General features: G+C 38.2%; 1 protein-coding gene across 1 annotated transcript; it reads right to left on the bottom strand.

The window, feature by feature from the left end:
* Positions 1 to 389: 389 nt before the first annotated feature.
* LOC141910996 (protein Mo25-like) lies at positions 390 to 10,799 on the bottom strand. Its single transcript, XM_074801926.1, has 8 exons — positions 10,654 to 10,799; positions 8,787 to 8,957; positions 8,206 to 8,370; positions 7,537 to 7,655; positions 6,976 to 7,144; positions 6,539 to 6,664; positions 6,279 to 6,422; positions 390 to 5,643 (listed from the first exon to the last, which is right to left on the bottom strand). The coding sequence occupies exons 2-8, from the start codon at positions 8,886 to 8,888 to the stop codon at positions 5,392 to 5,394; spliced, it is 1,077 nt and encodes a 358-aa protein (XP_074658027.1). The 5' UTR covers positions 8,889 to 8,957; positions 10,654 to 10,799; the 3' UTR covers positions 390 to 5,391.
* Between the last annotated feature and the right edge of the window lie 2,516 nt (positions 10,800 to 13,315).

The following is a 13,315-nucleotide window of genomic DNA, read 5'->3' on the forward strand; positions in this document are numbered from 1 at the left end:
CGTACGTAATAAATCAATGATCCCTATAGATTTTTGGTTTAAGTTTTAGATTACAGCTTGCTGCAGATTGATACCTGTACTTATACATACCTGTACGTATACTCCTTACTTGAATTAATCGGGGACTAGCGTGATTATCAAGACAGTTCGAGATAGACAATGGGATTTAATTCACATTCCGATGCAATGGTTCGAAAATTTGTGCTCGAGTTAATTCAACTTGAAAGAATTTGAGGAATTTACGCAGTACTGTGTTCATTACTTTACAGTGAGTCAAACTCTCGACTATTCCATCGGGCGATCAAGTGATTAAACGACCAAACACTCCACAATCAGAATATAAAATACCAAACATCTCCAACAATTTTAATGAAATTGGTTTTATTTCACAGTTATTCATTTGCTTGTGTTTTCTTGAACACATACATACATACATACTATGTACAGTCAGTCATACAGTTATAACTCAAATGATATTATTTGCAATATTCTGCACTGTGTGTCGCACCAGAAATTTTTACTTCAACCGTTTTCAATTCTAGATAAATTCAAACTTAATTTTGGAACTTGTGATGATGCAAGTCCAATCTAGCTTCTTATCCATATGTCCAGTCCACGATCAACTAAATTGCTCATCGAATTGAAATTGAATGTTATTTACGAACATATATGCAAATAATGTATATAATAATAAATTATATGAAAAAATTAAATTCAAGGTGCCAAGATGGAATTATCTCTTAAAATTAATTTACATGCGATACACCAAAAACTTGTTGGTAACCATTGATAAATTAACCGGAGTCTATGCCACGTGTCGAACTGCTGCTTTGACCCTTCCCTAATGTGGCTGATGCCGGCCATAATATAAAATTCCCGATATGCAAATGAGAAGTACGCCGAAACGAAAAAAGAAGTTTGAATTTCCTGTAATAAATCCGTCTGGTGAAGAATTTTTCGTTTTTGGATTTCTTGGTCGACGCGCCAAAAACAAAAGTTCCATTTTAATGAAATTCGAAATTATTCTTCGTTTTGGCGTTTGTTTTCACCAGATATTTTATGAGCTCACTTTCAAAAAGTGATCTCAAGACTTCAAACTACAATGATGAATGTTTGATAGCGCTCGACTCCTGCATTAGACACAATCACTGCTTGCTAGTAAAGCACATAAAAACGCAGAACCAGAATCGGTTCATTTTCAATACCTGCAGGTGGCGCTCGTCATCGAAACAAATAATTCACACACATAATAAATAAATAAATCATTATAATTATAACATAATACCATACCTTATGTAATGATAATTATACATACCATATATAGATATACATATGAATATAATAACACGTATTAGTCTATAGTCTCTTTACGTAAAAAGATACACACACAAATTAATGAAGAGCTAGTATAGTAGGTAAATAATTCATATCACATTGTTTGGTACGTTCGTGTAAGTAATATGTGGATCTTAAAATAAGGTCTTTAAAGAAAGTATTGGTTTACTTCCTTAACCCTTTCAGTGCGTCTACACCGCAGTGCGGTGTATAAATCAGTGATAGATTTTGCTAGTAAACCGCACTGTGGTGTATTGATGTAATTAGTAATTATCTCTCTTGAAAAATGGCAGCACGTGTCAAACATAGTGAAATACTAGTAACTAACGATACACCGCACCACAGTGTAGAATTTTCAAATTATCTCCAGCACTATAGGGTATTAATTAGTCAGCACTGAAAGGGTTAACAGCACAAGTATATATGGTAGACATAGTCCCTATCCAGCGATAACTGCTTCTCTAGTCTCTATCATTTCTATAATTCACGTCGTTTCATCTTTTTCAGCTGCAAGGTCATCTTACTACGGAACCCCGTTACAAAAAACTTCAGGCGACTGAAAAATCAGTTCATTATGACCAATAATAGCTTATCGTATACTCTATGAATGTATTATCTAGATCACTGCCACCTTACTAGTCAACCCCCAATATACCAACCACATCGGTGCAGAATGGTTTTGGCGCTATATCAAGGTTGTTTTACTACGTGCTTGTATAGAGATGTATATTGAGAAAACCTGGGGGTAGGCGGAGGGTGGCGGTAAATGGGAAGGCGGTATATCGGGGATGTTTTACTATGTATTTGTATAGAGATGTACATTGAGAAAACCTGGCGGTAGGCGGGGTTGGCGGTATATGGGAGGGTCGTATATCAGGGATGTTTTACTATGTATTTGTATAGAGATGTACATTGAGAAAACCTGGCGGTAGGCGGGGGTGGCGGTATATGGGAGGGTCGAATATCAGGGATGTTTTACTATGTATTTGTATAGAGATGTACATTGAGAAAACCTGGCGGTAGGCAGGGGTGGCGGTAAATGGGAGGGCCGTATATCAGGGGTTGACTTACTGTGAGTTATCACACACATGTAGTTGGTAATAGAGCTACTACTCATAGTCGGGCTTTGTTCAAAATTAACCAATGAGCATAGGCATAATAAGCAGTTGGTTCACATTGCCAGCCAATGTATCAGGAACTGTATCATTCAGATTGCCATAATGCAAATATTAAACAGTGAATAAGAATTAGAAGGATCAGTAAGTAAGTAATCACTGGTATTAGAATGTGTCATGTGTCATCGAAATTAAGTAGCTACGAAAAAATATCAAACAATTCAATAAAGTGTACAACTTTCTTTTTTGAGTATTCATTTGCATCAAATGTCGTAAATAAGACTTATAAGGTGGAAAGCTACAACAGACTCAGAGGAGAAAAAACTAATTAGTGAAGTTAAGATAACCTGCACTTAATGTCATACACAAGTACCTACGTGAGATGACACCGGGAATCGTGACTGTATCAAAGAAAATCGAAAAAGGATTTATTTGAAAATTTACCATTAATTGCAATCACCACTTCAAACTTCACTTTTAATAGTCTATCATTTTTGCAACAAAATTCAGGGTATCAAGTACCTAATACGGATTCTATGACCACGGCAATCGAGGATTCCGCTTGTGGCAAGTGAGGATCGACCGGATTCGCAAGCGCGCATCAGAGGACGATTCCAGATTCAATTAAAATCCATCCATAATTTCTCAAATTCTTACGATGAATTAGAAAGCGGTTATATATGAACTCTAAAAGATCAATCTGTGTTTATCCAGAGATAATAAGATGAACCCAATTACTAATGAAAGTTCATCGAAAATTCATTGATCAGAAGAATAGAGACTCAAGTTTGTGAACATTAATTACCAGAACTCATGTAAATCGTATGGCAGCGTAGTAAAAACAATCTAATATTCTCGACAAGCAAAACAATTACACAACAACGAAATATTCATGAAAATAAAACTTTGAAATCTTTACCTATTTCTCGATTCGAGCCGATTCTTAAATACCTAGCGTACGAAACTTCGACTTATTTCCGATAGTGAGATAATACCCACATTCATTCGGGAGACCGAGTCGACTCGGTGAGCCGTTCGATTGGAAACTCGGTGAGCAGTTCAATCAGGACCGAGTGAACAGTGGCTATGAATTAAATACAGCGTCATCCACAACTGATAGAACAGGGTCCCTTCTGATCAGTAATTCCAGAATTCAAGGACTTTTCAAGGAGAAAATTTCAAATTTCGAGGAAGCATCTGCATCACTTGCATATCCCAATTACGTATCTACGATCTAGAAGGAGTTTTCAAGGAATGAAGGAGTCATAGGGACCCTGTAGAACTACCAGTGGAGTGCTCCTGAAGGTGGGAGCAGCCCTATCGTCAGTCGACTCAGTCAACCAAACAAACACATATACACATGGGATTAATAATTCCGTTAGCTCTTCTACGATGAATTCAAAGTTTTAGGAACAACTTGCTCTGAATATTACACTATTGATTTCCAAAACTTCCATGCAGTAAAAAAATGTCTTCCTATATTCTAGTCAGCGCGTGACTACCATCTTTTAAAAGCTCAGTAACAGAAATTCCTTCATTCGGACGAGCTCATGCAAAAAAGAAGCGTAATATTCCAGCGTCGACCGGGCGCCAGTTGGCTCGTGCACCGCGAGCGGATTACAAACAGTATCAATCATTCGTGCGAGGTAAGCCATGAAACATACGCATTCGATAATAAACCGTACACGAGAGGGAGCACACACGCGCGCCAGAGACAGACATAGATCAATACATACATGTGTAGGTATGAAATGTTTTTTCGCATTCGTCCATTTTTTATATATATTCAGGACAAGGAGTAAACATACATTCGAAGTTCGTTATAGTGGTCTTGCAGCCACGCGCTTTTTCAACATGAATACACGATCTTTATTGGCAAAAACAATAAGCATGGGCGTCACCAGTGGGTGTCGGGAGTTGTGGACAACCCCCTTTTAAATCCAAGTTCTGCATGTTTTTTTAGTTAGAAATTTTGTTTTTTCCCATTCTGCAAATTTCATAAATATTTTGCTTTAGCCTTCGAAATGTCCAGAAAACGCCTCTCAAGCTTCAAATTTCAAACATTAAGATTATTTAGGAACATTCAAGTAATTTCGAGGATTCAGAAATGCTCGTTTGCCTTCAGAGCTCGGTGGATACAGTACGAAGTGTGGTATATACATAGTACCACTTTATGACCCCTTTAAAAACTCCTAGTGACGCCCCTGATAAGTCATATACATGAAAGACCCCAGAGTTTTCAAGTGCCTGATTATCTTTAGTCGGCATGTACGGCGAGTCGTCAACACAGGTTGCCTCACGTGCAAGACCTCTATATATTGCCACCGCTTGCACCAAGAAAACACGGCGTTATAAAGAATTCAGCGTTTTAAAGAACGATATAGTTGACCGATTACAGCGGTGAAGTGGTCGATCTGTCTTTCACATTCCACACCCAGTTGCTCAAAGGTTGGTTAAAGTTAACCAGTTGATGTAGTGCTAAGCAACTTGAGGATTGAAAAAAATACCAGTAGACCTCGCTTAATCCAGATCGGTTTACGAGAATTAATCCGCATCATAATGAACCGAGTAAAATCCGGTTTATGAGAAATGTTCTGAGTTCAAAACGTTGACGACCGATCCGTCTTCGATTACTTCGAAAATTCCAATTATACATACTTCGATTGAACTGATCTGGGTTAAGTGGGGGGTTTACTGTATTTTCATCGAATCTTCCTCTTAAATCTGGTAAATGTTCTCAGAAAATCGTTCAGCGTTACGCGAGCACCCGCATTTAAAAGATGGCGGCGATGGCGAACGTTATAACGGACTTTTGCCGAATGAAATTTACGTTATTTTTCCCCTGTCGTTCTTCTTCTTTTTTCATGTTTTCCATACATCGCGGCGATGACGATCATCAGTTCAATTCAAACACAAAAACAACGCTAAATTTGAGCGACCATTATTGTTTGGCAGTTGTCGTCGTCGTCGACGTTGTTGTTGTTGTTGTAGTGGTCGCTGCCGTGGTCGTCGCCGTCTCGGCAGAAGGTTTCAACTCCATTATTTGTTTGATGAGGTAGCCCTTCTCATCGGCAAATTGTTCATCTTCCGTACGATCCGTGTGAAAATTGCTCAAGAATTCGACCAATCTGTCTTGATTACGCAGAAGAATGTCCAAAATCGCCTTCGGTTTATTCGGATTGGCGACAAAAACCTGTCGATGAAAATAAGGGTTCAAGGGACGTCGTGCCAACTGAGTGAACAAGCTCAACAATCTGAATATTTCCATATTCATCATATATAAGGTCACAGGACTGCGATCTTATATCCGACCAACCCGATCTTCCTGAAGATGATGAGCCCCAGGAGGATACACTAAACACATGAATATCAAGAGATTGTAGTTTCAGGCTGAAGATGTGTCTAGGGTGTATACAACCAAATATCAAAACAATGAACAAAGGATGAAAAGTGAATGCAATAGCCCGCTGGGGTTCAAGTCCCCAATGGGCTAAAAACTAAGAGAAAAGTGATTTTTTACTCAAATCTACATGAGATTTTTGATAATGGCTCATAGAATTGAATTGCAATTTTCCAAAACCCGTAAGAACCTGGAGACAGTTAATAATCAGTTCGTTTAACCTATGAATAGTACTGCCATCTAGTGGGATCGCTGCATTAGAACACCAAGCCTCATTGTAGTATTTACAAGGATCCAGGAGTTTTCCAGGAAAAGCCCTTAAAAACCCTGAATTTCCAGGAATTCAAGGTCCTGGAATTGATTTTGCTCAGGAAACCCAGGAATTCCAGGTGTACGAACCCTGTCATAGACCGCCATTTTCTACGTACCTTGAAAACGTGAAAAGCCTCAAATTGAATGTTGCGACTTTTATCTCGAAGCATGTTCATCATTAACTTCAAGTTTTCGGGGTTAGTGATATACGTAGTCATTGTCACAAAGTTGTGACGATCCAACAAAAGCTCACCTAGTAACTGTAAAAACATACACACATACATATTAAGTCTTCAAGTTTCTATATGGGAAATTCTCAACAGTCGAGAGTGACCTAAATCTAACCCACTGAAACTCCACCGCGCGTGCGACCTACCTTCAGAGCTTGCCTCTTGGTCACGTAATTTTCCGACGTCAGTAAAATCTTGTAGTTCGCGAAAACCTTGTCGTAATTTTCCTCCAGATACTGAGCGCATAACAATTTATGCCGAGTCAATAAATCCTAGAGAAAAGAATTGTTCTGAATATATGAAACGTGTATGAGCCCCATGCATAGTAAATCAATATAAAGGTACGGGGCCTAATTGCACAGTCGTTCGTGACTATAGTCAAAAAGTGGTCTCCATGATGTTGATCTCAATTTCCCTGATCTGATATTCAGATCTCTAAAAAAAATTGAATCAGTCAAGTAACTTGGGTTTCTAGTCCCAAATTTAGGCTTACTTCGTCGGACTCTATCAGGCGGAAGCAGCTATATCGATATTGATGGGTTCTGTTAGATTGAGAAGACACAGCTAAATGAATAAACCTTACCCTAAACGTCGCGAATGCATCAGACGCGATGTCAAACGTCGACAATTCGACGTACGTAAAAAATTGATTGAATTCTTTTGATAACAGCACCACTTTAGCGAGTTCCTCGTACCGACAACAGTCGCGCAGCATTATTCCACAGTTCAACGCTATATCCGGCTGTTCATAGCTACAAATACAATAATCAGAACAGTTGTAGAAAAGTCGCGATAAAACACAGTGCAGTTTCAGGAAAGAGCAAAACTAAGATTTGTGGTTTGATTGCTATTAGTGACATCAATGAGGACAACAATTCAAACCGTTTAAAGTTTAAACTTTTTCGTCTATATGAACCATGATATCAAAACGTAAAAACAGCCAGTTACTGCCCAAGTTTAGAATATAAATTGCTAATTGTCTATTTCTCAAAATCTAAACAATTTCAATGGAGTTTCGGGAATTTCGTTCCAAATAAAGGAGTTTCACGCACGTTTAAAAGCATTTTCCATTTACAAAGAGTTTTTATGGAATCAAGGAGTCGTAGGGACTCAGGATTTAAGAAAATAAACGTATATACATTACCCTCTCATAAGCATGAATAAGATTTCATCCTTATTACATATGTATTCCACTGTCGGATAACGTGTTCCAATCTGACGACGTAAAACATTACCGAATATCTGAGCCACGTCTTTTTTACCCTACGAAACAAAAACAGAACAAAACTATTAGTAATCAGGACTCATTGCCCAAACCAGGCAGCGGTAGTACATGATAATACAATTGAATTTGTTCTTAGATTCAATTAGAAATTGACAATTTTTTTTCAAATTCAGTGACGCTTATTGGCGCTTCGAAGAAAAATAACGCATTAACATCGTCTCATACTATTGACAATGAATAATATATTAATATGACTTCAAGGATCACATATGATGATGACAAGAGAAATCCCACGATAAATTCAGCCAAAAATGGAAAGTTCTACAGTAAAATGATATATATTTCGAGCAATGTTTCGGCTAAATACTATTAGCCATCATCAGATCAACTGCTCGAAATATATACAAGTATATAAGTTTAGTATACAACTTGTCATTTTTGGCTGAATTTATTGTGGTATTTCTTTTGTTATCAACAATTGAATTTACCAGCAACGGGTCTTACCCGGCAAGGCCAAATATTGACGACTTAATCGTCTCAAATTATCATTATTGAATTATTGAACGGTGAATAAATTCTTTTCCTAACCTCAAAATCAATCTTGGATAAGTTCATAATTAGCTGCAATAATAGACCGTGGTTGTACATCTCTTGCGAAAGCTGCGCGACTAAATCCGCCTGTGGAGCCTGGTCATTTATACCGTAGAGAATATTCTTCATCGATATCAGTATCTTTGACACCTCTTCAGAAGCCTGCGTTAAAAACATTTTAAAAATAGAAGCGCGTCTCATGAAAATGCTCGTTTTTTTAAGCAATTGGAAAAACAGACATTAGTAGACACCACCTGTGATGTCTAGATCGAATTTCATAGAAATCTTTCATAGAAATAGAAGTACCAGCAACACAACCAGTGGCAACGATTTCAGGAGTATCTGCCAGCTTTGCTAGTGGATACTCACACCGACATTCAAATTTTCTCATTTTGTAATTCAGTGAAAGATTGGGACCATCATCAATTCTATATCTATTTGATGACTGTTTGAAAACACTTCGAGAGCCGAGAACTCGAGTTCCAAGTCCATCGATAACGAACCAATTTGCGCCATCTGGTGTTAGCGTGGATACCACGTTGTAATGGACTTAAATTGAAGGTTGACTTATAACTCACTTTTTCCGCTTTCTTATCTCCGCGTTCGAGAATCAATAAAGCATCGCTCAAACCCTTCGCCAGCTCCTGAGGGCTCTTCTTCGATGAACCGAATAAAGGCATTTTTTTGGACCGAGTTGGTCACCACGCGATACACGCCGGCCGATTGAAGATTGGAAATTTTGGTTTTATCTGAAAGAAAAAAAATCAAGCACGTTTTGGAAGGTGTTTTAAACCAGTTAAGTCGAGGACTTCGAGCGCCACTCAAAGGAGCACGTTTGTATATTTTTCCTTATCATCGAGGGGCTAGATCAGATGAGAACCCTTTGATTGAGGAAACTCAACCACCACCAGGATTCAAAACTCACGGTCAAGGATAATACTTGTTGGAAAGTCGCGATGAACTTATTCAAACTGGTCAAGTCAAATTTAAGCCATAGTTTAGCAGAGTCCAGATCACCAAAGTTACTACTCGAACAGCAAGCAACAGCAACACAAGTTAATGTGTTAAGCCTTCACGATGACTACAAGAGTGTAACATACTCTGTGAGTCTTATACATGTGAATAAGCACCAGCCTGTCATACAACATAAAATCATTTAATTAAAATGAACTAGCTAAGTTCATACATCCTGAAACATGGAACAGCTTGCAGTCAGTAGTAATAGTTAGACAATGATTTATTATCGGAATGAACTAGCAGCTGAACCACGGTTTTTTAATCCAAATTACTCTGTATTGAAAGACTGCCAAAAAGAGACACCATTCACTTAAATAAATCAACTTTTTACAATGCGTTTCCATGCCTACAAACTGTAATGTTTTTTCAAGTCATCAAAAAACGTAGTAAATAGGCCTTTATTAAACATTCAAATTTGGGGTAACTTTTCTAAATTCAACCCCATTAAATGAAGACTTTTTGGCAATGCTTCAATACAGTAGGCCAATACCGTAAAATTCATTTCAGCTGCCAGTCTGTGCTGGTCCTATTAATACCAATACTAGGTATGTAGGCCTACCACTAAAGCTGACTGAGCTTAAAGTCTATTTTTTGTCTGACATCAATATTTCTCTTAATCTTTTGAACACATCCCTCAATTTGGTCTTATTACGACCAGTGAAACTGTGCAGTCTGAATAAACCATTGGCATTATTTTCATATCCATTTGGCAATGAATTGAAGACTGCTAAAGTCTTCTTTAACTCAATTCAATTATCAGAGAATAGAGACTCCATTTTACGCACTAAACAATTCTAACAATATGTTTCCATGCCTACCATTTGAAATTATTTCCAAATCATCAAAAATCGTGGTTCATAAACATGGAAACACATGAAACAAATTGTTAGAATTTCAAAAATGGCTGATCATTTCTCATTTCAACAGGAGAAAAAGAAAATTATTTGGCAATCCATCAATACAGTGTCAGTGTAAAATGGACTTAAAAACGATGGTTTATTCAGACTAAATGCCAATCTGAGGTAGGTAGGCCCCCTGCCCCTGGAAAAATAATGCGTCAAAAGATTTAGCGAAACATTCTTAAAAATCGAAGCCACATGGAAATAAATAGGTATAGGCTAGTAAGTTTACAGTCAGTTGGATTCGTCGGCTCTGTCTCGAACACTTCAATACTTCGGGGTACGAAACAGGGCCTCGGACGACGGGGAAATACCGGAAATTGTTTTCTACTATCCTTCTCTATAGTCTACAAATTCCAAATTGTCATCATTTTATCATTGATCGATCGGGCCAAATACTAGTTCACTCGCTAGTTCAGCCGATTAAAACCAGCCGCCCTTCTCGACACGCATTCCGGCGAGGCGATTAACCGCTGAGACAAATATACAACAGATAAATTACACAAATAACAACCGTCAAGATAATTACCACCGAGACAACCTGATCATCGCGTGACGTCACCCCAATACGGAAACTAGGTCGGGAAACCCGGAAGTGAATTGTGCTGCGCTGTTTGCAGTTCTGCGTTGGCCAGTCCCAATTCAATTCAAATCCATATATTTATTCATCGAAACAAGAGTCTAGAATTTTTGGATGAACAGGAATTGCAATTATAAGCATCGCCATTAAAAATCGTAGAATCGCTACAATCGCTACGAATAAGGGTTGAAAAATAGGATTGTTAACATCGCCATTTCAACATTCACCAATTTTGACGATCGGTCATGACATCGTATGGTGCGCAAGTGCGCAAGTCGGAGTGAATGCAGTTTATATGTGTCGTATGAATGTAGTGGTACTTTTTATCTTACTTTTTCTTTATTTTTTTCTTATTAGGGTTTTCTGACTTTCGTCGAAAACCCTCTTGAAATTCTGTTGATTATTATTAGGGTTTTCTGACTTTCGTCGAAAACCCTCTTGAAATTCTGTTGATTATTATTATTATGATTTTCCGCCGATTTCGTCAAATAAAATTCATCTTCATTCAGATTCGGCAACTGACAGCTTCGAAACGAAATGTATAAATTGATACTGTAATAACGGTCTCTCTGAACCAACAGATTGTCTGAATGTACTTTCCATCCTATTTGAAACTTAAAATTACTTATTAGGTTACTGTAAATAAAGAATTGAATTGAATTGTTAGACAACAAGCACCGGCGAAATAACAGTTTGTGACGTCATTTAGTAAGTAAATAAAGGAGGGCTCCGAGAATTTCCAAATCACGGGGACTATACTGGGTTAGACCATTCAACCAAAAATAGGATTGCTCCGATAATATCCAAATCATCTCATTTTATTTTTCCATCGAATGCCCGGTAATTAATTTTTCCTTTCGATCACATGCATCCAGAAAACCCGTTATCGCTGCTTTGCAGCTATATGTTTATTTTGATTTTTTTTCTTTATTCTTATTCATTTTTTATTCTTTTATTTTTGTTCCTTGTTTTCTTTTTCAACCATTTCAAACGTCCCCCACCCTCCCACTCTCAGGGTTACGACTGCCAGTGGCAGAGTTGGAGTGCTCGACCGTAGGCCTGTTCTGGTTGGTGGTGGTGTGCTGGTGATGTGAGTGTTACTACAGGGTACCTATGATCGGAATAAGATGAGGGTGTGGCAGCCATCTTCGACTAAGGGGGTTGTTTGGTCTTCAGGATCTCAGTTTGGTACAGCCTAGAGTGGATTGACTGGATCTTCATCGTCGAAGGCTTTGTTTGTCCGATCGGCTTTTTGTCGATTTATAGGGCTTCGGTTGATCTAGCTAGTTTGGATTGGCCGATCTTCATTGCCTGAGATTTTGTTTGTTCAATTGGCTTTTTGTCAGTTGGGCTTCCTGTTTGGTCCACCCTAGTCTGAATCGACTAAGCTGAAGATGTATATCAGGATTCCACCACCATCTGGGATGAGGCTACGTTAGAGAACTCCGACTCTGCCACTGCCAGTTGAAACCCTGAGAACTAAGACTTTGCTGTTATCAGCCAGAAGTTCTGCGCTGTCTTTCTCTTTCTCAGCATCAATTATTTTGTAAATCGTATAACTCTGGAATCTCGAGCGTCTATAATGTACTTCGTGCCGTGAAGCTCTGTTTATTTAATTCTGATCTCTCGGAAACACCGTAGATGCAAAAAAATCTATGGCACGTTAATGGTGATAGTTTAAGGAAGGTTAGATTACAGATTTTTTAAATCGTATAAAGAGGGGTTCTAAAATACAGATATTTGATTCTCAGAAAAACCTTGCACTAGCCGAGGATGGTAGTTTATAGTAGCGGAAGGGTTACAATACTTGTACCCTAGACGCGAACAGAACTAGCAATAATCCATGGCACATTAATATTTCATTGTGATGGGGATAGAGGAAGTCAGACTCTGTCTGATAAACTTCTTGACTTATCATTTAACATGTTTACTTCCTTTTGTCATTTCTAAAGCCAGAAGTCAAACTCAGATGGCGAGAAGTCTGGTGTACCACCACCCAGAAGTCTTGACTCTGTAACTGAATCCGATGGCATACCTGGAAGTTCCAACGACTATCAGAGACTGTGTGGAAGACATGAAATTGGGATCTGTGACAGGGCCAGTTTTTGGGCTGAAGATGTGTCTAGGGTAGATACATGTATAAACCAAATATTAAGACATTACCTTGAAACATCTTCAAAACTTCCCAAAATAACTGGATTCCGTCTACAGCGGACGGACGACGGACGAAAAGTGAACACAATAGCCCGCTGGGACTAAAGTCCCAAGTGGGCTAAATATGATGTAGTGTTAAGTCTGACAGGTCCCCCTGAATCCTTCCCAAGTCTGATTGGAAGTTGAATCACCTTGTCAAAGATTCGTGAAATCAACGAGTTAAAATACATCTGTTTTTACATTATCAATATCAGTTTTTGAGATTGAGCCATCAGTTAATGTGGCCCAACCTCTGCATTTATTCACAAAATCATACAAGGCATTTTATAGTATCAATTTATACATGACATTCCGCATTTTGGAGGTGCCTATAATTGTTGCATTCACGAAGAAAAAAAAATAGAAAAACATTTCAAATTAAAATGACATTCATAATTACTCCAATTTTGTTATATAC

Source organism: Tubulanus polymorphus, chromosome 9, assembly GCF_964204645.1.
Source record: "Tubulanus polymorphus chromosome 9, tnTubPoly1.2, whole genome shotgun sequence".
Taxonomy (NCBI): Eukaryota; Metazoa; Nemertea; class Palaeonemertea; order Tubulaniformes; family Tubulanidae; genus Tubulanus; species Tubulanus polymorphus.